The sequence below is a fragment of the Muntiacus reevesi genome, chromosome 3, assembly GCF_963930625.1.
Source record: "Muntiacus reevesi chromosome 3, mMunRee1.1, whole genome shotgun sequence".
Classification (NCBI taxonomy): Eukaryota; Metazoa; Chordata; class Mammalia; order Artiodactyla; family Cervidae; genus Muntiacus; species Muntiacus reevesi.
Window position 1 is genome coordinate 124967292 of NC_089251.1, and position 27518 is coordinate 124994809.

Consider the following 27518-nt stretch of genomic DNA (forward strand, 5'->3'; position numbering starts at 1 on the left):
GTTCAAAAGCATCAGTTCTTCAGAGCTCAGCTTCCTTTATAGCCCAACTCTCACATCCATACATGGCTACTGGAAAAACCATAGCCTTGACTAGGTGGACCTTTGTTAGCAAAGTAATGTCTCTGCTTTTTAATATGGTTAGTCTAGGTTATCTAGGTTGGTGTCTAAGTTGGTGTCTAAGTGTCTAGGTTGGTCATAGTTTTTCTTCCAAGGAGCAAGTGTCTTCTAATTTCATGGCTGCAGTCACCATCTGCAGTGATTTTGGAATCCAAGAAAATAAAGTGTCTCACTGTTTCCATTGTTTCCCCATCTATTTGCCATGAAGTGATGGGACCAGATGTCATGATCTTAGTTTTCTGAATGTTGAGTTTTAAGGCAGCTTTTTCACTCTTCTCTTTTACTTTCATCAAGAGGGTCTTTAGTTCTTCACTTTCTGCCATAAGGGTGGTATGGCATATCTCACATATCTCCATATCTGAGGTTATTGATATTTCTCCCAGGAATCTTGAGGACCTACTATGTGCTATTCCAGAACCTACTATGTACTATTCCAGAAACTTCCGGTATTGAGAGAGCTACTATATTCTATATTTTCTTAGGAATAACTTAAATTTTTAAAAATTTTGACTAATACGTAATTGTTATAGAAAAATTGGAAAAAAATGTAGAAATGTAAAGAAAATAAAAACTACCTGAAATGATGCCTTTGGAGAATCATTGCAATGTTGTTTATACTATTACTTTTTTCTTCAAATAGTATAAAAAGTAAACATGAACACTATTTCAGCATATATATATATATATATATATATATATATTTGCATTCATTTTGAGTGCTGAAAGTATAACGTTAACTTTCAAAACTAAGAAAAGTAAAAGGGAGAATCTAAATGATATAAAATGATATAAAAACAGCTGAGTGACATAAAATGGTATAAAAATAATCAGCTAAATAATATGAAAATAAACATATGGAAAAAGAATTCTTCATTTCTATGAAAAACTGAAATATGACTATGAATTTCACAAGAGATGCATTTTGCCCTTACTGGTGTGGTTACCAGGGGATTATTTGGGTTATTTGGGTTTGGCACTGTCAGTGGTGAAAGCATTCACTCAGTTGGAACCTGTCTGGTTGCTTTTTAACTTGGCAGGCATACCTGCTAGAGAGCTGTGTAGTTTTTCTAGTGTTTATACTCAAGTCTGTCTTTATTTTTGTTTCTTTAGAACTTAGAAGTCTGACATCCTTTCTCCGTCTCTCATTTGGTAAAATCTCTGCTTAGTATGGAACCAACTCCCCTGGAACATTGGATTCTGTACTTGATCAGTCAGTGTTAGGAATGGAGATTTCTGGTCTACTCGGAGTAGTGAAGGCACAGAAAGTATTCAAATTTAATCTCAGATTCACCATCGTTTGTAAAAGTCTGGAAAAAGATTATAATAAATTATGTGTACTACTTGGGGAAAACAAAGCAGAAAAGGACACAAAAATTCTCTGAGGTGTCAAAACTAAATAGGTTGAGATATAGCCTGTGAGAAACAAAAATGCATTGTCTTAGAAATATAAGAAGATGTGGTTCTTTTATTTTTTGAAAGTTTCAACAAAGCGTTGGTATTTTTTTTTCCTTTTTTAATTTAATTTAATTTTTTTCCATTTATTTTTATTAGTTGGAAGCTAATTACTTTACAATATTGTAGTGGTTTTTGCCATACATTGACATGAATCAGCCATGGATTTACATGACAATGAGGTATTCGCCTATACTTGTTGAAGTAATTTGGAATGGTATTGGATACACATCTAAAAGTATCCAGTGAGTCACTTACCAAGCAGAATGAATTCTGAGACTAATTTTGTCTTGACACCAGAAATCTAGCACTGTATATTGTAAATTTAAAAGTAAAATATTCAGAATTTTTTTGGAAGACTATACATCAACATAATGGTAAAACTGTACTGTCACTATTTCCTACTTCCTATGCCCCACTGATGGGTTTAAAGGCTTCTGTTCAACACTGGCCTTTTCTTTGTTGGCCATCAGAGTTCTTTCTGAACTTGTTTCTCCAAGAATGTTTTCTCACAGGTTTGTTTTCCTTGGCTTATTGTTGTACATGTATGAGCTTAAATCCTGAATAATTTCAGCTGTCAGTTTAAGGTGGTTTTCAACTAACTAGAAATGGAGTGCTCATTCCCTACAGCACTGCTGCAAAATTAAGTCTTCTCCTGATTCAGTATGCACGATGGACATGCATCTAAAAAATTTTTCAGATTTTACCATTAATATCCTTCCTTTCGAAACTCACGTTCTTTTCATTTCCTTCAGAAGATTCTAGTCTTTTCCAGCTTCTCCTAGTTTGGAATTAGTGACCTGGAAAACTGGAGGAAAAGTGATTATGGCACTGGCAAGCAGGCATGCACACTTGAAAGTACATTGTGTAGATAATTAGTGGTTCCATCTCTGTGTTGATAGTGTAGCTCTGCAGTCGCTAATTTGGATGTGTGCACCCACTAATTTGGGTTTGGGATGTGTGCCTAGCCACTGGCTACTCTGTCATGCCAGAGTCGTGGGTGGGACCTAAATTAGGAGCATGAATCTAGGCCTCAATTGGGAGATTCTCTGTGTCTAGCTTTACCTGGCTTGCGTCACACATTGTTTTTTTTTTGTTAAAGGGCCATTATCCAGCCTATGGAAAAGGGAAGATGCAGGGTAGGTTGGGAAAAAATTCATCATTCTATTTGAGTTTGAATAGACATCCTTACACTACACATTTGTGTGGTCCATTCCACCTTTCAAAGGTCAGGAAAATTTTGTTCATTCTTAAGTATTTTTTGGATACCTAATTTTCACACCAAAGATAATCAGTGACCTGCCATCCTGGGACTTTTAAGACCAATTTTCCTTGAGTCTATTGTATTACCTTTACCCTCATGCTTAGGTGCCATGCTTTTAGGATAGAACTCATTAATTATTGTATGAAGTGAAAGCATTTACATATGGACTTCTGTGCAGTAACGTTTAGTGACTATAAACTTGCATCACAGCCTGTAATTTTTGCATGCCATTTTGGCTCCTCTTGATCATCTTGGATGTAAATAGAAAAGCATAACTGGTTGCATTTAGCTTTGAATAAAGGTTTAGCTTTCTGAAAGAGGAAGACTGATAAATGAATTTATGACCTGTTCAAAGAGAGATCTTGGAGTTTGGGTGGGTTGTCTTCACTGACAGCTAGTGGTTTGCAAAGAGAAAAAGCCTGACTGCTGATCGATGAGTTTGCATTTGACATCAGTGCAGTTTAAAGTGACTCTAGATGGGGTTCAAGCAGTCATAGAAAATGGTTGGTCTGAACTATCAACTGGTACAGAAATTTCGACTGATGGAAATGTTTAGACTTTAACAAAATTAAGTAGATTCCAATAATTGGAAAACTATCTTACTTTGATTCCAGCTTATGCTGACTTATATAGTCAAGGATACAGACACTTATTTATTGCAATTTCATCTATAAAAATGCTTAGTTGTTCAAATATATTTCTGGATTATGTAGTGTGCAGAAAGATTTTTTTGTTTTGTTTTGTTTTTGAGAACTGTGATGGCGGAGAGGACTCAAAACTTCAGAAAAAATGCTTCTTACTGAAACTATTGATGGTACTCAACAGTTTATCTGACACTGAGGTTCAAAGAATAAAATGGTTTGCCTTTGTTGCATTTGAGATTAGTGTGGTTTGGGGCTAAAATTGTGTAAGTGGTACTGTTTTTTTTTAACTAGTTTGCATATTGCCTAAGAATGTAATTTGTAATATTAGAAATCACTTTTAAAAAACAGGATTCATTAATGGGAATCAAAAAGGCAAAAGACCATTAGTAATTTTTGCATTGTGTTTTATGAGAAGATACTTTTATTTGTTTATGTTAAAAACTTTGAAATGGTTAAAACAATATAGAAAATAAATCACTATTTTTTTTTACGTGTTTAATGTTAATTGGGTGACAGCCTGGATGAGAGGGGAGAGTGGGTACATGTGTGTGTATGGCTGAGTCCCTTCACTGTCCACCTGAAATTATCCCAGCATTGTTAATCAGCTATCCCCAATACAAGATAAAAATTAAAAAAAAAATTAACTGGGACCATCTGCATAAGCATCTGGGCTTCCCTGATAGCTGAGTTGATAAAGAATCCTCTTGCAATGCAGAAGACCCCAGTTCAATTCCTGGGTCAGGAAGATCCTCTGGAGAGGGATAGGCTACCCATTCCAGTAATCTTGGGCTTCTCTTGTGACTCAGTTGGTAAAGAATCTGCCTGAAATGCGGGAGACCTGGGTTCGATACCTGGGCTGAGAAGATCCCGTGGAGAAGGGAAGGGCCAGTATTTTGGCCTGGGGAATTCCATGGACTATACAGTCCATGGGGTCACAAAGAGTCAGACATGACTGAGCGATTTTCACTCACTCACATATAAGCATCACTGATTACATGGTTTCTTATTGGGAAGTGGTTCATTATTGTAAAATTCTGAGATACTCCTAATCGACATAGTATTATTTTTTTTCCTGAGTTATTTTGAAATGCTCTTCTAAAGTGAATCCAAAATTTTAAAAGAAATAGATAAGCAACACAAGGGAGGTAACTAATGCTATCTTGCTGTCCAAGTTGGACAGCTGCCAGACTCCCCTGTCCTTCACCTACTCCTGGAGTTTCCTCAAACTCACATCCACTGAGTTGGTGATGCCATCCAACCATTTCATTCTCTGTTGCCCCTTTCTCCTCCTGCTCTGAATCTTTCCCAGCCTCAGGGTCTTTTCCAATGAGTCTGCTCTTCCCATCAGGTGGCCAAAATATTGGAGCTTTAGCTTCAGCATCAGTCCTTCCAATGAATATTCGGGGTTGATTTCCTTTAGGATTGACTGGTTTGATCTCATAGTCCAGGGGGCTCTCAAGAGTCTTCTCCAATATCACTGTTGAAAACCATCAATTCTTCAGTGCTCAACCTTTATGGTCCAGCTCTCACTACTGGAAAAACCATAGTTTTGACTATACGGACCTTTGTCGGCAAAGTGATGTCTGTGCTTTTTAATATGCTGTCTAGGTTTGTCATAGCTTTTCTAGATATTCAGTAAATACTTGCTGAATGAATACATGAAAAAAGGAGAGAAAGGAAGAAAGGTAAAATTCTATGCATTTTCAGTAAGAAAGCAAGCCCAGCAGGTACAGCTGTACCTTCTTCCTCTCCTTTCTTGGCATCCTTCTCTCTACCTCTTACCCCATTTCTGTTAGAAACAGGGACTTCCTTGCCAATACAGGCCCTGTTTTAGTTATCACCTCAAAGGAAGTAATGGCCTTTTCTCTCAGTAATGTTGTAGACCCTTAATAGAGCTATCTAAGGGAGTTTTTTTCCCAAGTTCAAGTTCCTCACTGCTCCCCATTTACATGAGAAGTGTTAAGGGTCCATGTTTGATCTAACCTAACTGCATAGATGGGTTCAAATGATCTTTTTCTACAAGCGAGAAGTTTCCAGTGTAATAAACTCTTATTTATTTTATTTTTCCATTTATTTTTATTAGTTGGAGGCTAATTACTTTACAATATTGTAGTGGTTTTTACCATACATTGACATGAATCAGCCATGGATTTACATGTATTCCCCATCCTGGACCCCCCTCCCACCTCCCTCCCCATCCCATCCCTCTGGGTCATCCCAGTGCACCAGCCCCGAGCACTTGTCTCATGCATCCAACCTGGGATGGCGATCTGTTTCACACTTGCTAATATACATGTTTTGATGCTGTTCTCTCAGATCATCCCACCCATGCCTTCTCCCATAGAGTCCAAAAGTCTGTTCTATACATCTGTGTCACTTTTTTTGTCTTGCATATAGGGTTATTGTTACCATCTTTCTAAATTCCATATATATGCCTTAGTATACTGTATTGGTCTTTATCTTTCTGGCTTACTTCACTCTGTATAATGGGCTCCAGTTTTATCCATCTCATTAGAACTGATTCAAATGTATTCTTTTTAATGGCTGAGTAATATTCCATTGTGGATATGTACCACAGCTTTCTTTTTTCTTTTTCATTTATTTTTATTAGTTGGAGGCTAATTACTTTACAATATTGTAGTGGGTTTTGTCATACATTGACATGAATCAGCCATGGATTTACATGTGTTCCCCATCCTGGACCCCCCCCTCCCACCTCCCTCTCCACTCGATCCCTCTGGGTCTTCCCAGTGCACCAGGCCCGAGCACTTGTCTCATGCATCCAACCTGGGCTGGTGATCTGTTTCACTCTAGATAATATACATGTTTTGATGCTGTTCTCTTGAAACATCCCACCCTCGCCTTCTCCCACAGAGTCCAAAAGTCTGTTCTGTACTTCTGTGTCTCTTTTTCTGTTTTGCATATAGGGTTATCATTACCATCTTTCTAAATTCCATATATATGTGTCAGTATGCTGTAATGTTCTTTATCTTTCTGGCTTACTTCACTCTGTATAATGGGCTCCAGTTTCATCCATCTCATTAGAACTGATTCAAATGAATTCTTTTTAACGGCTGAGTAATATTCCATTGTGTATATGTACCACAGCTTCCTTATCCATTCATCTGCTGATGGGCATCTAGGTTGCTTCCATGTCCTGGCTATTATAAACAGTGCTTCGATGAACATTGGGGTGCACGTGTCTCTTTCAGATCTGGTTTCCTTGGTGTGTATGCCCAGAAGTGGGATTGCTGGGTCATATGGCAGTTCTATTTCCAGTTTTTTAAGAAGTCTCCACACTTTTCTCCATAGTGGCTGTACTAGTTTGCATTCCCACCAACAGTGTAAGAGGGTTCCCTTTTCTCCACACCCTTTCCAGCATTTATTGCTTGTAGACTTTTGGATAGCAGTTATCCTGACTGGCGGTACCACAGCTTTCTTATCCATTCGTCTGCTGATGGGCATCTGGGTTGCTTCCATGTCCTGGCTGTTATAAACAGTGCTGCGATGAACATGGGGGTGCACGTGTCTCTTTCAGATCTGGATTCCTCAGTGTGTACGCCCAGGAGTGGGATTGCTGGGTCATATGGCAGTTCTATTTCCAGTTTTTTAAGGAATCACCACACTGTTCTCCATAGTGGCTGTACTAGTAAACTTCTCTTAATACTTTCTTCACCTGCCTTGATGTCACTGCTGTGATATGTTTAATAATAGTGAGTGACTCAGTGGTTAGTGCTAAAGGCATTTTTATCTTTGGTTGAATGTTTATTTCTCTTATTTTAATTTGTATAAGCACAGGCCTTTTGACCCTACCTGCTGATTTTAAAAATTGTTCCAGGAAAAAAGGAGCTTCCCAGGTGTCACTAATGGTAAAGACTTTGCCTGCCAGTGCAAGAGATGAAAGAGGCAGGAATTTAATCCCTGGGTCGGGAAGATCCCCTGGATAGAAAGTGCAACCACTCCAGTATTTGTGCCAGGAAAATTCCACAGACAGAAGAACCTGGTGAGCTGCATTCCGTGGGACTGCAGAGAGTCAGACAGGACTGAACACAAACAGACAGACACAAAGAAAAAAGATTTGTTACAGAAGCTTTTGGTATCAGATAGGGCAGGGAGAGCTTCAAGGTCTACCTTCTAGTTACAAAGATGGTCGATATCATATTGACTTCAAAAGTGGGCAGATCCAGCCTCACTGGTGCCAGTATCTGTATCTTTGCTGTCTTCCCACGGGGTGATGTTGCAGAGCAATTTAAAAAGTGGGTATCCGAGATATAATATATATCCACATAATAGAGGCAAAGATGGATCCAGAGAGATAGAATCAAGAAAGGAATATATCTATATTATATAGATACCATCTTAAAATATAATAAAACTACTATAAAATTCTTTATACCAATAAATTTTTTTACTTAAGAAAAAAAAGTGGGCTCTAGAATGAAAACCCAGCTTTGGAACTTTCTTGCTGCTTAACCCAGAACAAGGTACATAACTCTGTTGGACCTCAGTTTCCCTATCAATCAAGTGAGGGTAACAATAGTATCTACATCTTATAGTTTTAATGAAGGTAAATGAGGTGATGTGATGTGCTCAGTGTGGTGTTGGCACATTTTTCAACACGTTGGTCATTATAAGTAGGTCTCTGGCATTAGCATGAGATTTGACTGTCATTATTTGCATAAATGAAAAAAAAGTAGTAGTTTTAGCTTTGCTGGATAAAAGTGGTTTTAAGGTGCCGAGTGCAAAGAGCCTTGGGCTGAGAGAAGGAGGTGGTTTTTAACTCTGCTTCTTCTTAACTATGCAACCGAGGGTCCAGTTACCAGCAATCTGTGTTAAAATGAGATTTGCACCAAATCACCTCTGGTATCCTTCCTAATGTTACTACATTACTTCCTAATGTCATTTTGTGAGTCTAGGAATGAGTGGTGGTTTCATTTTAAATACCTCACTGGGACAGACACTGAATAAATATTTGCTAAGCTGATTGGAATCTGCTGACTTTATCTCTGGAATATAAACAATTTGGTTTTATGATTTTGAATTGTAACCGACATGGGAAACAATGGTGGTGATTTTGAGATTTTTTTTTTTTTTAAAGACATAAGATTAAAAGCCAGAGACAAGTTTTATACTAGGGCTATTGGTAGAACGTACCACACACTGAGTGGCTTAAATGATAGAAATGGATAGTTTCAGTTTTGGAGGCTGAAAGTACAAAATCAAGGTTTCAGTAGGGCGGGTGCTCCTGGGGATCCTGAGATACTGGTGCCTGTCTTCTAGCTCCTGGTGCCAACTTTTTGTGTTCCTTGGCCTCTACTGCATCACCTCACTCTCTGCCTTTATCTTCACACAGTGTTCTTTCCATATGCACGTCTTGTCCAAATTTCCCTTTATTATTATTATATTTTGGCCATGTGGTGTGGCATGTGGGATCTTAGTTTCCTGCCAGGGATCAAACCTATGCTCATTGCAGTGGAAGTGCAGAGCCTTAACCACTTTACTTGTGGAAGTCTCCAAATTTCCCTTTTTTGTAATGAAGCCTATCATATTGATAGGTTAGGGGCCCACCCTGCTCTCGTATGATCTTAACTTACTATTACATCTTCAGTGACCAAGGTCCCATTCTGTGGTACTGGAGTTAGGACTTCAGCATATGAACGTTAGGGTGATGCAAATCCAGCCCCTCACAGGCTGCTTGTCCTATCCTTTTCATATAACTATCCATCTCTCCATCCTCATCTCCTTCCTTGCTTTCTTCCAGTAAACAGTATTGTGCAATGCAGGTGGATGGATAACAATTTTCTTTATTTATTTCTAACACCAAAACCGTTTTGTTTTGGGGTATAGCCGATTAACAATGTTGTGATGGTTTCAGGTGAGCAGCAAAGGGACTCAGCCACACATATACATGCATCCATTCTCCCCCAAACCCCCCTCCCATCCAGGCTGGCACATAACATTGAGCAGAGTTCCATGTACTATACAATAGGTCCTTGTTGGTTATCTATTTTAAATATAGCAGTGTGTACATGACCTTCCCAAAGTCCTTAACTATCCTTTCCCCCCTGGCAACCATAAGTTCCTTTTCTAAGTCATAACAGACAATTTTAGGAGCATCTTTAAAGCTTTACGTAAATGACTTCTAGCTAGTTCTCAGCAGTTGACCTTTTAATATGTGGATTACTCATGACTTTTATTTCCATCTTATTTCCTTTTTTTTTTTCTCTCACCGTTCCTCTTCCTCTCCTCTTCCTCTTTCCTCCTCACCCAGTTCACCTAATTTTCCTTTTTCCCTGAGCATTTCACTTGTTATAAATAGATAGTTCCACCACCAGATGGTGTGCAAGAATTGGGAAAGGATTTGAAGCACACTGGCCAGTGTAGCAGCTTTTCAACATTTTATCTCAGGAAGAAGGTTAACATAATAAGCCAAAAACTGCGGTTGTATAGATTTTGCTTCTCTATATACACTTTTTCTCTTCCTGTATTTGTGGAAACAGAAACCTGAGCTGGAAATCTTAAAGGCAAAAATGTTTAAAAATTTGGTGAATAAGAGTTCATAGGTCACTGATCTAAGAATAGTTTCAATAATATTCAACAATAATATTAGGCTGAAAGGTGCAAGCCCAGCTCTGAGGTCCGAGGTCTACTTCCTCAAACAGGTTCCACAACCACAAAAAAGGGGAAATCAGTTGAGTGCCATGGGCTTCCCAGGTGGCTCAGTGGTAACGAATCTGCCTGCCAATGCAGGAGCCGCAGGAGACTCAGGTTTGATTCCTGGATTGGGAAGATCCCCTGGAGAAGGAAATGGCAACCCATTCCAGTGTTCTTGTCTGGGAAATCTATGGACAGAGGAGCTTGGTGGGCTGCAGTCCATGGGGTTACAAAGACTAGGACATGACTGAACGATTGAGCGTGCACGTTGAGTGCAATAAAGCTGTAAAAGGCATTCATGAAATGAGAGCCTTCAACTGTCACCTAATTTAGCAGTTTCAAACGAGGTCTGCAGCCTGAATGCAGCTCATGACCACAGCCACTCACAATGTGAGTTGACTTGCACAGGGTTTTGTTGTCATTATCCCTATTAATTGCCAATATTAAAATAATCCCAGTATTTCACATAATCATCCAGGTTTCAGGCTTCTTTTGGGGAAAAAAAAAATGAAGACCTGGCGATACTGGCTGAATGTTTTTCTTGGCAAAACTTTACTATGGCTGAGTTGAAGCTGTCCCTTCAGTTGGAACTTGTGATTTACAGTTTGACTTTGTGTCTTCATTCTCCTGTTGAATTACACTGAACCTTCACCCTTGTTGAAAATGTTACCAGATTCTGCCCATCCCCTGAAAGGTATTTGGATATCTGACCCAGCTCTCCTGTTTCTTAGATGAAGAGATGAGGCCCAGAGAGGGGAGCTGGCAGCTGATTCAGTGCCACACCTGTCCTCGATTTCCTCTGTGAAAGAGAAAATGGTGGTTAAAGAGTGAGTGTGACCCACCAGAGACAAGTGATGTGGTTCAAACAAAGAGTCAGGAGGGAAGCTGAAAACATGACTTGCTCTTACTCAATTATAGAAAAAGAAACTAGAGCTGCACGCACACACAAGTGAAAAAATGAGGAACCCCAAAGTAAACACTTTACAGGGAACTTGGAGAGAATTCTTCAATACATGATCAGAACGCCACTGGTATCAAAAGGTAGAAAGGAACTCTAAAGAACTTACTTACACTTTTGGGCTGTCTATGGAAGAAATTCATTGTTTAAGCATTAGGAAGGTGATTGATGAGACTGGGGGGATTGAGAAGGCAAGATAGCAAGTTATCCATTAATTAATATTATCCAAAGAAACAGCAGACTGCCTTTCTGGGTACCTGTGAAATGACTGTCACAGGCACTTTCCATCAGAACATGGGAAAAGTGATGGAGGAGATGTGGAATGATTCCAAAGGCAGAAGTGGGGAGTTTTTTGCTTGCCTCAGTGAAGATAAATGGGACTGTAAGTGAGTGGGGCTGACTCCCTGATGATTCCTTAGCCATAGTAAGTATTTACTGAGAGCTTACTCTATGGTAAGCTCCTCACTAAAAGATAGTATCCTCTAACATGACTGATGTCATTTATTGTTGTCATCCTTGGTTCATATATGGAGAGACTGAGAAACAGAGATCAGGTAACTTTTACTAATGATGGAACCACGATGCAAATACAAACTCTCAAGCTGCCTATCACCAGAATCTTCCCACTTAACAACCAACATGCTCTACTGCCCCTGGCCCTGGCCAAGGTTGTGACCTGGCCTAGTGATAATTGCCCCTCATGTCCTGAATCTAATTTGAGTTGTGTTGTTGAGTCGCTAAGTCGTGTCTGACTCTTTGTGATCCCATGGACTGAAGCACACCAAACTTTCCTGTCCCTCTCTACCTCTCAGAGTTTCCTCAAATTCATGTTCACTGACTCAGTGATGCCATCCAACCATCTCATCCTCTGTCGTCCCCTTCTCCTCCTGCCCTCAATCTTTCCCAGCATCAGGGTCTTTTCCAATGAGTCAGCTTCCACATCAGGTGGCCAAAGTATTGGAGCTTCAGCTTCAGCATCAGTCCTTCCAATGAATATTCAGGGTTGATGTCCTTTAGGATTGACTGGTTTGATCTCTTGCAGTCCAAGGGACTCTCAAGAGTCTCCTCTGGCACCACAGTTCAAAAGCACCTATTTTTTGGTGCTCAACCTTCTTTATGGTCCAGCTCTCACATCTGTACATTACTGCTGGATGTGAGAGTTGACCTAGTGGTAAATGTGGGCTCCTCTGGTGGCTCATTGCTGAAGAATCCACCTGCCAATGCAGAAGACATGAGTTTGATCCCAGGGTCAGGAAGATCCCCTAAAAGAAAATGAAAAACCCACTCCAGTGTTCTTGCCTGGAAAATCCCAGAGGACAGAGGAGCTACAGTGTACCACGGGGTTACAAAGAGTCAGACATGACTAAGTGACTGAGCATAAACACATATACACAGTGGTAAATGCACAGCATGTCCTGGATCAAGTCTGAAACAATGGTTGAGGTAACACAATTTTGACTAAGTGGCATATAATAATTTTATAAAACTAAAATTTAAATTTCCAGGTAATTCCCTGGTGGTCCAGTGGTTATGATTTGGTACTTTCATGGAGAGGGGGACTTTGATCCCTGGTTAGGTAACTAAGATCTTGCAAGTTCTGTGACATGGCCCAAACAAACAAACAAACCACTTCCAGCATGCAATTCAAAGGGTCACTAAGTTAGGAAACTGGCCAGTTGTCAATGAACCTTTGTCCTAAAAACATGGGTAACTGACTTCTGGGAAACTTTAGTCTGACACATCTTCTTATTTCTACCTGGAGTTTGCTGGTAAAATAAAGGTAGATCAGTTCAGTTCAGTCGCTCAGTCGTGTCCCACTCTTTGCGACCCTATGGACCGCAGCATGCCAGGTTTCCCTGTCCATCACCAACTCCCGGAGTTTACTCAAACTCATATCCATTGAGTCAGTAATGCCATCCAATCATCTTATCCTCTGTCGTCCCCTCCTCCTCCCACCTTCAATCATTCCCAGCATCAGGGTCTTTTCAGATGAGTCAGCTCTTCCCATCAGATGGCCAAAGTATTGGAGTTTCAGCTTCAACATCAGTCCTTCCAATGAACACCCAGGACTAAGCTCCTTTAAGATGGACTGATTGGATTTCCTTGCAGTCCAAGGGACTCTCAAGAGTCTTCTCCAACACCACAGTTCAAAAGCATCAATTCTTCGGTGCTCAGCTTTCTTCACAGTCCAACTCTCACATCCATACATTACCACTGGAAAAACCATAACCTTGACTAGACAGACCTTTGTTGGCAAAGTAATGTCTCTGCTTTTTAATATGCCGTCTATGTTGGTCATAACTTTTCTTCCAAGGAGTAAGTATGTTTTAATTTCATGGCTGCAGTCACCAACTGTAGTGATTTTGGAGCCCAAGAAAATAAAGTCTCTCACTGTTTCCATTGTTTCCCCATCTATTTGCCTGAAGTGTTGGGATCAGATGCCGTGATCTTAGTTTTCTGAATGTTGAGCTTTAAGCCAACTTTTTTGCTCTCCTCTTTCACTTTCATCAAGAAGCTCTTTAGTTCCTCTTCACTTTCTGCCATAAGGGTGGTGTTATCTGCATATCTGAGGCTATTGATATTTCTCCCGGCACTCTTAATTCCAGCTTGTGCTTCATCCAGCCAAGGTAGATCACTGGAAGCTTTAGCAAATTACCTTTTTACCAAGAAGGCAGCTTGGTTTGTGGAAGAGAGAACTGGAGCTCAGTGAGAAAGTGAGTAAATGAGGCTGGTGAAGAAGCAGTGGATAGTCCATCTTTCTATTTTCTGGAAACCCCTCCGATAGACCAAAGGGAGATGCCTGAGAGGCAGCAGTCCTAGGGGGTTGGTCTTGTCATATTTAGAGATGGCTTAGAGGAAGGAAATCAGACTAGTTGTTTTAATTTATTTGGCCTTGTCAGGTCTTGGTTGCGGCATGCAGAATCTTCTTTGCCTCATGTGGGATCTTACGTTGTGGCTCATGGACTCTCTAGTTGTGGTCTGCAGGCTCCAGAGCATGGCTCAGTAGTTGCCCTCGGCCTTAGTTGCTCCATGGCAGGTGGGGTCTTAGTTCCCTGACTAGAGGTTGAACCCATGTCCATTGCAGCAGAAGGCAGATTCTCAACCACTGGACACCAGGGAAGTCCCTAGGCACATTGTTAAAGGGATCATTCTTACGTGCAGGTATGAAGTGGGGCCCTGAAGAAATGAATGCCCAGACCAGTTGTGTGTAACATTTGTGTAACTGACCTAGCAGAGAGAGCAGAGTGGCTGGAGCTCTTGGTGTGTAAATGCTATTAAACTCTTCTGGCCAGAAAACTATTAAATCGGTCAGGATAAACAACCAGAAAATTTGGCAAAAACAAGTGATAGTTGAGTTTACTGAATCTGGAGAAATACAATCCCAGTTTCAAGCTCATGATGCTCAATAAAACCCCAAGCCACAGTGTTCTCCAACCCTCATAGAAAACTCAGTTCTCTACTCAGAATATTAAGACAGAGCTAGTCCCCATTTCTCAAAATTCAACGGTTCTGCCTGTATTTACTGAGTCCTTGTTATGAGAAAAATGTGGAGTTAAACATCATTTAGGAAGAAACATGCAAAATGGTAAGAGAACTAAGAAGCCGATAGTATGAAAAGAAGCTTCAGAAGCAAATGTCTCTGCTCCACAGGGAAAAGCCTGGGGGCGGGGGTGGGGTGGTGGGCATGGGGTATGTGCGTGTAGGGAATTGTTAGTACATAAGGGATAAGCCAGAATCTCCAAAAAATTTCATCTGTCCTCCATTTAAAAAAATTATATTAGAGGGACTTCCCTGGTGATTCAGTGGTTAAGAATCCACCTTCCAATGCAGGGGATGTGGGTTCGATCACTGGTCCTGGAAGATTCCACCTGCTATGGAGAAATTAAGCCCATATGCCACAACAAGAGAGCGTGTGAACCCCTGCAGTTAAGACCCAAGGAAAGCCCAAAATAAATAAGGATAAAAAATATATTAAAAAGTTGTATTAGCAACAGTAGAATTCTGGCCAAATGTTATGTACTTGAAGTAAAATCAGGACATAAAATATATTATTCCACCTGGAAGCTAGTAAACTAGTGGCACTCTTACTCATGAGGTTGAAAAATAAAACTGCATCAGATAAAATCAAATGAGAGCTCATAAATGATAGTTTAGAACATTTAATGTATTTATGGATTTTTCCCTTCAAACTTGGGGTTTAATATTGAGAGAGGGGAAAATATCTCAGAGTATATTTTTAATGTCACTGTTAAATATAGGTAATCTGCTATCCCTTATTTATTGACTTTTAATTCCATTAAAAATTTTAAATATATATATGTGCATATTTTAAAAGATCTACTTGGATTATGTAATGAAACACAGCAACTCTTCTTCTTTACTGTGTTCTCCTAGAGGCATTTAGTTTCAATAATTGCAGCCTTTCCTTTGGTGACAACCCACTTCAGTATTCTTGCCTGGAAAACTCCATGGACAGAGGAGCCCAATGGACTATAGTCCATGGGGCCGCACAGAGACACGACTGGGTAACCAAGCACTCTGGGCATTTCCATCTATAATTCTAAGTAAGATGCTTATGCTGGCGGTTTTCTACTCAGAATTCTTTACATTATCTCCTGACCAATGGTAACTGAGCATGTACTTCTCTTTTGTCACACACATACTTCCTCACTTCTCTTTCTCCTGAAGTAGTTTTGAGAACTAAGATTATGATTTCTTGCTTGTTTCATTTCTTTTTCTGAAGTTGGTAAGTATTTTTTCCACCGTCTGGTTTTCTATATAGCTATCATTATTTTTCCCTCCAGTCATCTGACAGATCTTGCAGATGACTATCAATATTTTTTCCAACTATAAAAAGGAATGAAATGATCTATAAATTCTGTCACTCCCTTCCCCACCTCTTCCTCCAGCCTCCCCCACTTCCGTCCGAAATGGTCGCTTTCTTGGTCTGGCGTGTGGCTGTCATTCTGGTCTTTCCTTTCACCACCATTTGCTTGGGGTTCCCTGTACTCTAGGTTCTTGTTGTTCAGTCGCCCAGTCGTGTCCAACTCTTTACAGCCTCATGGATTGTAGCACTCCAGGCTTCCCTGTTCCTCACCATCTCCCGTAGTTTGCCCAAGTTCATGTCCATTGCATCCATGATGCCATCCAGCCATCTCATCCTCTGATGCCTGCAAGAATACTGGAGTGGGTTGCCATGCCCTCTTCCAGGGGATCTTCCTGACTCAGGGATCAAACCTGTGTCTCTTACGGGTCCTGCATTGGCAGGCGGACTCTTTACCACTGCGCCACCTGGGAAGTCCGTACTCTAGGTAACCATATCTAACTCTCTCCTACACTTTGCTGAGAGACATCTTCCAGTGGCTTCCAAAAGAAGATATTTGTTGTTGAGTTGCCAGTTGTGTTTGACTCTTTTGCAACTACATGGACTGTAGCCTGCCAGGTTCCTCTGTCCATGGGGTTTCCCAGGAAAAGATACTGTAGTGAATTGCCATTTCCTTCTCCAGGGGATCTTCCTTACCCAAGGATGGAACCTGTGTCTCCTGCATTGGCAGGCAGATTTCTTTACCACTGAGCCGCAGGGAAGCTAGATGCAAATTTCTTCTTTATTTTTCTCTTCATTTTTAGTCTATGCAAGGGTGAAAACCAAAGGTCTCTTCCTCTCTTTCACTGAGTTGATATTTTGGTTGGATGTAGACATCTAGTCTTCTAACAGCTGCAGGTCAGGAGTCCTATCCTCTTTTGATTGCTGATCTGTTGAGTGTGAACTTTTTGTCCTCCTGGAATCTCTTAAGCTATTCTCCTTATCGTAAGAGTTTGCTGGGCACATGATGAGCCTATCTAATCTGATGTCTCATCTTGTTAGACCTAGGACATTTTTTGAATTCTTTCTTTGAGATTTTCTCCCATTATCTCTCTTTTAGCTCTCTGAATTTTGCACCTTCTGGGTTGACTCCTCAATAGTTTTATCTTTTCCTCTTAATTTTCCTTCTGTTTTTCTGTTTGTCCCCATTTCTCGGAGAGTCCTTTGGCTTTATTTTGGTTATCGTACTTTTTAATTCACAAGAGTTTTTTTCTTATCTCTTTTTTCCTCCATAGAATCCTGCTTTTGTTTTATTGATATAGAAACTCCATCTTCTTTGAACTCTCTGAGCATACTCATGTTTGTGTGTGTGTAACAGTTTGTCCTGCTCCATGCTTTCTTACTGTATCCACTGTACTTCTTTTTTTTTCTATTTGTTCTTTTTAGTCTCTTTCTTTGACATTAGAGACTATTCTCAGATGTCAGGTAATCCTTGGCCTCTACTCTTATTTAAAAGCGGGTGCTAAGATGCTACTAGACAGTTCTGGGGGCATAGTCAGGTGGCCTGGGAGGCTCTGTTGTTAGTACCTAGAGATCTTTTCTCTGCCATTTAGTGTCTTCAGGGAAGAATCATTCAGTTTCCTAATTAATAGGTGAGCTTTTTTATACAACAGAGTTTGGTGGTAGAGGTGAGGAACATGTTCCTTTCTTGGTGAAGATGCATATATAGCTTTGCAGCTCTGAATTATGCTTAAGATCCAGGACGGTTGCAGATGTCTGTAAATATTTCTTTTTGTGGATGTAGATTACTTGTGTAAGTCCCCTGAGAGAGGTAACGTAAGCCTTAAGTAAAGAAGTAGTGTGTGTGTGTGTGTGTGTGTGTGTGCGCATGCGCACGCGTGTACATGCTCAGTCTTATCCAACTCTTTGTGATCCCATGGAACCTGCCAGATTCTTCTGTCCATGGAGTTTACCAGGTAAGAATTCTGGCGTAGGTTGCCATTTCCTCCTCCAGAGGCTCTTTCTGACCCAGGAGTTGAACCTGCATTTTCTCCATTGGCAGGCAGATTCTTGACCACTCGGCCGCCTGGGAAGAAATATGGCTTTGCACAGATTTGAGCTTCTCAGGTTGGGTAAACCAAGCCTTGTTGGCATTGCCAATTGCTTGCTACCCATTACTGACTGGGGGCCAGAGGAAGCTGAGCCAAGAGATGCCCAAGCTACCTGGATTCCACTTAATTTCTGTACCCTTGAGTAAAGCAGCTGGGAACTTGCTGTGGAGTGTGTGTATATGCATGTGTACTGTTTGTGTACACATGCATCAGTGTTCTCACTTAACTGTAATCCCCCAGGAATGCCATAGGTGGTCCAAGCCAACCACTCTGTAGGTAGACCTTTAGCCAGTGTCCCTGTTTTTAGAACTTTGGGGGCTATGGTACCCCCAAGTGCTGCTCTCAGACTTTCTCTGGTTTCCTCTTTGGAATCTACCTCAACCTACAGTTTTCCTTAATTTGCTAAGTTAGTTATCAGTCTTCTGTCTCCTTTCATCTTCCTAAGAATTGTTGAAATCTCTTGGCTGCTTTCACATCCTCTGCCATTCTCCTGGCCTTTGAGGGTTAATGCACTAAAGAAATGTTGCTATTGTCATTTTAGTGGCATTTTGGGAGATAGAAGAGGTGAGGGCTTCCCTGGTAGCTCAGTCTGTAAAAAATCCACCTGCAGTGCAAGAGACCCAGGTTTGATCCCTGGGTCGGGAAGATCCCCTGGAGAAGGAAATGGCTACCCACTCCAGTAGTCTTGCCTGGAGAACCCCATGGACAGAGGAGCCTGGTGGGATACAGTTGATGGGGTCGCAAGAGTTGGACGCAACTTAGTGACTAAACCACCAACCACCAACAGAAGACGTAAAGGCCTGTGGTTTAATTAAATATGTTTACTTTTTTTTTTTGACTCTTTGTCGTGATTAAAAGCTGTCAAGGTAAAGAACATAAAGAAGTTTTATATTGTAGGTTCATGGTGCACATAGTAGGTACTCAGTAAATATGCATTGTGTGAATAAATAATCTGTACTTTAAGGTCTCTGAAATACAGTTAATTTAGCTGCCAGTGTGATTATTTCCTCTCAGATCATCTCAGGTTAACCTTGAATGAGGGAGGGAGATCTCGGTGAAGCCAGATGCCCACCCGAGGCCAGAGCAGTTGGCCCAAATATAAGAAGTCAGCCTTGCTCATTGCACTGCATTGGATTTTAGGGTTATTTCTGGGGTTGGCATTTCCCAGAAGAGGATTACCAGTCAACCTCTGCATTACTTTCTTCTTCTCAGCAGTGTTATTGAAACAAAATGCCTAGGTGTTGTTTTCTGAAGTCAGATGAAATTTGTTCATGACATCAACTTGAATTTAAGTCAACTCTGTGTATATTAGGGAAAAAAAAAAACTTTCCAATTGCCTTTTTTTCATACTCTTTAAGCTAATGCTGATCAAAAATGGTATTTGATTAATCTCTTGAAACATATTATCCAAATATGCCTTAACTGACTAAGCAGATAAATTGGATAACATTAATTGCTAGAGGCAATGAACTCCTGTGAGTCACTACAATTCATTCCACCAGTTTTCTCATGCTCCATTGTTCAGTTTGAGATGTAACAGACACCAGACACCACAACACAAGCTACTTCTTCCTCAGAGTAAAACCTGAGAGAATGAAATCTTTCATCACTGTCTTAATCAATGCAATGATTGGAAAAACTTGAATCTATTTGTTGCTTCTTTTGAATCTGAAACACATTTTTATATTTAAAATGACCTTATGAATGTGGGTATTATGTTCTTGATCATTGTTTCTCTTTGAATTCATTGTTAGAATGAAAAAGAGTTCTTTCTTTATTTTCTACCTTGTTGATCCGTTTAAGAAGGTAGGCACTTGATCTTGAGAGAAGGTTGCAAGAGAACTGAAAGTAATTCGCAATTAAACTCAGCAATAATTCCAGCCTCTCACTGGAACTTTGGGCATTGATCTGAGCTCTTTAAATTAAAAGTGACATTTATCTGTGAAGTAGTCCTGGAGGAACTGTAACAATGACAGTTTTGAAATCTGGTAATAGAACCAATAAGAAGACGTGAAAGCAGGTAATTTCTTCTGGAAGGAAAAGACACCAGATACTCTTTAAAGCCTGTCTTCAAATATGTGGAGACTTAAATTATTATTGCAAGGATAGTGATATATTGTCTTTTAATATGCTCTGTGGAAAAAATCAGGGAAAATTGGTTTAAATTGTAACAGAAGAGATTTAGGTTACATGGGAAGAAGAAAATGTTCTGACAGAAGATGCAAAGTCAATACCCAGAAAATATGTGAATTTCATTTCTATAGCAAAGATCTGACCATTCACTTGAAATAGGATTGAATAGTCTTATCTACTGGTGATAATCCAAAGCTGAACCTTGTTCTCAAGATCCTGAAGTTTTATTATTCTATTCTCATTCAATTTCATACTTTTAGAATGTCACTTTTATGATGACCTCTTCTTAGAAGCTAAAAATATCTTTTTCTCAATATGATTCTTAGAAAGTGGTGGTTGTTTCATTATTGAATTATCTACACCTGCACTGATAGTGAAATGGGTGTTTAAGAAAATGCTATGTTCTAACTAGTTGCTTAAAATTCCAGACTGAGTGTGATTTTTCTTAAAATGGCTAGATGAGCAGAACTTTATAACTTGCTTTCTATTCATTTTCTATGTCTTGGTTTTTCAAGACCTTGTTATAAGGTCTTTTTTTTTCCTAAGAGAGAATATAACATATTAAGAAGACTTCAAATTCTTCAGGGGATGCCCTGAAGAAAGAGCCTGGTTTCTTTTGGTTTTTAGATATCTCCACCTGCTGAGTTTGTATGACATATGCTGTGACATTCAGAGCCAAATCTCTTTAATAAAAAGAGTTGAATATTTGTAAAGTTTGAGAATTTTAATTATTTTGGTTCCTAGTATATATTATTCCCTCCATGACACAATTAACCTCAATAATGAATTTTATTTTGTAAAAAACTACAAAAATAAATTATGATTCTGGAATTGATCTTTTCATACTGTAGACTGAGAAAACTTAATCTCTTATAAAATGAAGATCAGATCATCTGACAATTACTGGAAAACAAATCTTTTCTACCCCCCAGGTTCCACAGTAAGTTTCTACATATCACAGTGCCTTCTATCCATTTAAAGCTTTCAAAATTCACTTAAATGGGAACAAGCATTTCCAATACACATTTTGAAACTTAATTGAAAATAAAATCAGGCTTCTCCCTAATGTGGTCAACACTATCTAAATTGTTAAATATTGTGATGCCAAAGACAATTTGATTCTAAGTGTCTCAGCCAAGTAGCCCTCAAAGAACTTACGTTTGAGACTTAGTCTGATCTTTGAGAAAGGTGCCAGGAACACTCAATGGAGAAAGGACAGTTTCTTTAATAAATGGTTAGGAAAACTAACATCCACATACAGAAGAATGAATAACATACAATAACCAACTTAGAATGGATTAAAGTTTTAAATGTAAGGCCTGAAACTGTTAAACTGTAAAACTATTAGAAGAAAACATACAGAAAATAGTTCTTGACATCGACATTGGTTTGGCCAATGATATTTTGGATATGACTTTAAAAGCATAGGCAACAGAAGCAAAAATAGACAAATGAGATTGCATCCAACTCTGTGCAACGCCTCTGCACAGCAAATGAGACAACAGAGTAAAAAGACAACTTATGGAATGGAAGAAAATCTTTACAAATCATGCATCTGTTAATAGGTTAACACCCAAAATATGTACGGAATTCAACCAAGTCGATAGCAAGGGACAAATAACCTGATTAAAAAATTGGCAAAGGACCCAAAGAGACATACTTCCAAAGAAGACATATAGATGTCCAACAGGTATTTGAAAAGATGCTCAATATCACTAATCATTAGGGAAATGTCAATCAAAAGAACAATGATATGTCACCTTATACCTGTTAGAATGGCTGTTATCAAAATGGCAAGGGATGAGAAGTGTTGGTGAGGGTATGAAGAAAAGGGAGCCCTTGCACACAGCTGGGGGGAATGTCCATTGGTACAGCCATCCTGAAAAATTTAAAAGTAACACTACCATATGATAGTACTTCTAGGTGTAGTTCCAAGGGAAATGCTACATCTAGGGTATGTTTGCAATGGAAAGGAGATCAGTTTCTCAAAGCGGTAACTGCACCCCCTTGTTCATTGCAGCATTGTTGACAGTAGCTCAAATATAGAAATCAAACTGTGTCCATTGTCAGATGAATGGGTAGAGAAAGTATGGTGTGTATATATGCATACATATATACATATACACACAGTGGAATATTATTCCACCTTGCAAAAGAAGAAAATCCTGTAATTTGTAATGACATGGATGAACCTAGAAGACATCACGTTAAGTGGAATAAGTCAGGCACAGAAAGACAGATACTGCTTGGTATTACTTATATATGGAATCTGGAAACATCAAACTCATAGAAGCAGAGAGTAGAACAGTAGTTGCAGGGATTGGGGAGGTGGGAGAAATGGAGAGATGATATATCCCTATAATGAGTTTGTGACTCATAAAATGAATTATCTCTCTCCTGTAGTATAAATAAGTTATGTTTGCACTGTATACATTTCTTTGTTCTTTTTGGGTTAAATGTCATTTCCAGATGGGATAGTTTTCATGCTGGTAAGTATTTTTCCTCTGTTCCAACTTATACTCCTTTGAAAACCCTGCTGCTGAATTTTAATATCTATGGTAGAATGATTTAGCTGACCAAATTCCATCTTTTTTTTCCCCTGTCCTTTATTTGTTCCAGATACATTTCATATTGCTCTTCAGTCGACAAGGGAAATTACGGCTGCAGAAATGGTATACTACTCTCCCTGACAAGGAAAGGAAAAAGATCACGCGCGAAATTGTTCAGATTATTCTCTCCCGTGGTCAGAGAACAAGCAGTTTCGTTGACTGGAAGGAGCTAAAACTTGTTTATAAAAGGTGTGAGTAACTTTTTGAGAACTGAACTTCTCATTACTGTTTCGTTTGTTTAATCCTAAGCATTTTAGATGGCAGCACCAATTCCATCATTTACTATAAACTTTGAAGGCTGAGGCCCAAATGTTTGTACCAATAGACTAAATAGAAGAGAACTCTCATTTACTGAACGGTTTTCCATGTACCAGGATGGATTCTAGATACTTATTTTAGATAATTTACATGTTGATAATGTATGCATACATTCAAGAAATATTTTATGAGCATCTATTATATTTCCAACACTGTTCTAATGACTGTAGATGCAGTAGCGAAAAAGACATAGAGCATTCCTGGTCTCTTGAAACTTATTCATCTATTAAGTAAACAAAACAGTTTCAGTTAGTAACGTGCTATAGAAAAAAAGGTTAATGTGCTAGAAAGATGAGAAGTTCTTTGTTATGCACATTTGCAGATGAGGAAGCTGAAGCTACAGAGAATTTAAGTAATTAATCCCCAGTTGCAATAATTGTGTGGTAACTGGCAGAAAAATCCAGATTTTTTCCCCTTGATTTTAAAGCCTTTATATCTTATCATTACTGCACCTGGTTGCCATGGCATGACCATACTAGAAAGGGACCTCACTTTCTGTATGAGGAAACCGAGGCCCCAAGAGGTAAAGTCGTTTGCCCATAGAGACCCAGATAACTGATGCCTAAGCCAGGACCAGGACATAACTGATGTGACCCTGCATCTTGACATCATACGGCAACTTTCAGAAGCAAAGTGCACGTTAGAAAGGCTCTCACAAGGGATGTTTACAAAACTAGAAGGGGAAAGACAAGGGTAACGAAGGCTCTATTTAATGGAGTAAATTACCAGGAAGTGCCTGGGCAAAGCTTCTTCTGCTGGGCCCTGTGTCAAAGCTTTTCATACGAGCATCATGAGAGATGTAAGCGAAGGCACCTTACAGTAATAAGCATCTCAGGGATGGAAAGGCAAAAGGGAATATTTGCTTCTCTCTGCCTGCTGGCTTCTACAACTTTGGGTTCAGTTGTGATTTAAACTATTGCATGAAAAATAGACTTCAGCGGTTCTCTCAACAGCTACTATTTACAGCTAGTGGATAAACAACAGTGAACAAGGCAGACTCAGTACCTGCCTTTGGGAAGCCACTGATCTAGTGGGGGAGAGACAGGCCATGAAATTACGGAGTGGATGATGCTAGACACCCTTTGGGGGAAGGGGAGGCACAGCAATGCGTGGGAGGGGCATCCAGGGCAGTCAGAGAGGACAGAGATTTCCTGAGGGCAGTCAGAGAGGACAGAGATTTCCTGAGGGCAAGGACGTCCATGCTTAGAGCTGCAGGAGAAATAGGAGAGAGCCCCATGAATGGGGAGGGGAGGAGTATTCTAGGCAGAAGAAACATACATGGAGGGAGGACCTAACAAGCTAAGGATGGGATATACTGTGGTACAAGGTAAAGTGAGAGGGTGGGCAATGTGGGCCCCTGGGCCCCTTGGTCGGGGGTTTGGACTTTAGACAGGACAATTCACCAACCAAGGAAGCATGAATAGACCCCGATTAAAGGACTCTGTCCCCTGATCACAGCGCCTCAAGGTACAGTTTTGTTGAGGATCTTTCACATAATTAACAGAAATGATCCAGTCACGACCATGTTTTTTCTGTATGCTGTTTTACATTTTGGGAGGATATTGAATGTGGTGAATGATGTTTCCGTCTTGAATGTGAACAGGGAGACTGCCTGGAGAGGAGGAGGTAACTGCATATTCATAGAAAAAACCATCGTCAGGTTGTGTAATGTGTCATCCTATTTTACGTTATCTTTTTTTTTTCCTTTTCAAGGTATGCTAGTTTATATTTTTGCTGTGCAGTAGAAAATCAGGACAATGAGCTCTTGACCCTAGAGGTTGTACATCGTTATGTGGAGTTGCTGGACAAATACTTTGGAAATGTAAGTGGTGTCCTGATATTTAGAATGAGTTGGTCTTCACCCCAACTCTGACTTCAGTTCTAAGTCTGTCATCGCATTTCTTCTCTCTCTGTGTCAAGTCTAAGATATGAACTATGTTTGTACTGAGGACCAGAACAGAAGGCTTTCCCTACTTCCTGTAATTCTTAGTAAATGGAAGATCCAAAGCTTATCAGAAGCAAGTGGCGTGTGTATCTCCAGGCCCGAGCCACAACCAGACACCTTGCTTCCATGAACTAGAATTTAATTATGAAGGATTCCTTAATATTTTGTCCCTTCGTCTCCATGGACTGTCTTCTCTTTTCTATTATGACTTTTTAATCGCCTCTCTGATTTCTTTTTTTGGGGGGCTTCCCTGGTGGCTCAGACAGTGAAGAATCTGCCTGCAATGTGGGAGGCCTGGATTCAATCCCTGAGTCGGGAAGATCCTCTGGAGAAGGGAATGGCAACCCACTCCAGTATTCATGCTTAGAGGATGCCATGGACAGAGGAGCCTGGGGCCCGGTGTGCTACAGTTCGTGGGTCACAAAGAATTGGACACGATGCACACGCTGGTTTCTTTTACTAAACACCCAAGTGTTTTTCAATATTATTTGTGTGTAAGACAAATCAAGAAAGAAGACCAAAATCCTTCCCCTTCACGTTGCTATCTAGCCTCCATGCATTTACTCCTAGAACATACTCTCAGAGCTGCCCTGATGTGAGAACTTGTACTTTGTTGCACTTGCGGCTTGACTTCACCTTTACTCCTCCAAGGAAATCTTAATGGTCAACACCAGTGATGATTCTTTACTCTTCACCCGCCTTCACATCTCTGCAGCCCTGCACTCTTGTTCATCACAACCCTGTCTTTAAATCCGCTCCTCTCTATCTCCCCCTGACCCTGAGTCCGGCTGACTCAACATGTGTCTCTCAAGACCCCAGCTTGATTTCTTCCCCAGCTCCCTCCCTCCCCCTGCCTTTGAAATGCCCTCTTGCTGTTTTTCCTCTCCTGTGTGTTTACTAGACTTTCTCTCCTGGAAACCCATCACCAGATGGCTCTTCTTCACTTTGCTGGTGACGGTCTTCACTGGGCTTCTTCATGGTCATCTCAGCCTTAATGTGACAAGGACTAAAGTCATCTTCTGAAAACCTCTTCAGTCTTGTGATTAGAATTATTATGTCCCAGGATCTTTCAGTGCAAAAGGACATTGTTTCTTACATCTTTCTCCACCCTTTACTTAAGTCTCCCTCCGCCTATTCAAATTGGTCTGAAGCTCATCTTGTTTCGCTCTCGCTGGTATTACAGTTTTGCTTTTCTTTTAAACCTCTTCTTTGCCCCTTTCTGGGCCCATCTCTGCTTCCCTTTCCTGGCCTGTTCATTATCACCATCCTTCCAAGGCACCGATCTCAGATGACATGCCTCCTCAGTCACTCTCTTCCAGCTTTAATGGATAAAATTCAAATTTCTTAGCCCGGCATTTTCTTGTTCTACACATCGGCCCCAGACCCCACTTCTCCAGCCTTCTCACTTTTCTGTCTTTTTATCCCTGGCATATCCAGTGCTCCAGCAACATGGACCAGCCTTATATTATCCTCAACTTGTACACCATTTGCCTGCCACCAAATTGCAAGTCTCTGGAGATCATGACCAGGGACTTACATGTTTGTTTTTTTCTGACACTTGGAACCAGCTCTGGGTCAAGTTATAGCAAATGTTCCGGAAACTTTTTATTTAGTTCACAGTCTCAAGAAATGAATTAGTAGACTAGGAAAATGTGTTCTTCTCAGTAATACTCTCCTCCCCACTCCCTTGTTCACTGAAGATTTTTAAGTACTGTTAGGAGAATTTGCTTCCTTAAGAGTTTTCTGTAGTGTATTCTATATAATGGAATGAACAGCATTAGAGGTACTGGTTAAGATTTTATAAGATTTGTTGCAACAGTTTTCACAAAGATGAGTCCTTGGAAGGTTTCCGGATTAATTTGCCCTCCCTCCTTCCTTTCTGTCTTTGGTTCTTCCTTTTTTTTTTCCTTTGTAAATGATGTTATAAGACCTAAATATTGCTTCAGAAATTTCAGTTTGTTGGTCAGTGTTTAGAAGTGATAAGACAGACCATTTTTCTTTTGCTCTCTCCTGGTTCACCAAGTTTATTTTCATTTTTTAAAGAGGTATTTCCAAGTATGTAATGGCATGTTTTCAAACTGGAGTTTATTTAATTTTATCCTTTCAGTTATTCAAGTGAATTCCGACATTGCGGTACTTTTTTTGAAATAAACTGCCGACTTGGCCTTTTGCAAAAGAGTTCTCCTGAGGCTCAGACTTTCCATAACTTGCCTTCTCCCTCTCATTTCTGCACTGTGGTGTGACCTGTTGTGTTTTCTTAGATGTATCCAACAGTGAAAATGTGAATTGGGATTGAATTTTGATCTCAATCTTATTTGCCCAAATATCAGATATTTCAGAACACGTTGCTTTCTCAAGGGAATTTGAATCACCTTCACTTATTCTAAACCCAGTTAAAGGATAAGCAGAATCAGAACGCATTCCAATTTCTCCAACATTAATTTTTCATCCTATTTTGGCATACCTTTAGAAGCCCTGTCTTTGTCATGGACCAAAATTTAATGCACTA

The 27518-nt window shown here is 40.0% G+C and overlaps 1 protein-coding gene across 1 annotated transcript in view; it reads left to right on the forward strand.

Moving 5' to 3' along the window:
• Positions 1–27518, forward strand: part of AP1S3 (adaptor related protein complex 1 subunit sigma 3) — a 70003-nt gene that overhangs the window by 26391 nt on the left and 16094 nt on the right. Inside the window, exons 2-3 of the mRNA XM_065927631.1 lie at positions 22757–22935; positions 24778–24886. Coding sequence (XP_065783703.1) covers positions 22757–22935; positions 24778–24886 — 288 coding nt within the window. The remainder of the gene's footprint in view (positions 1–22756; positions 22936–24777; positions 24887–27518) is intronic.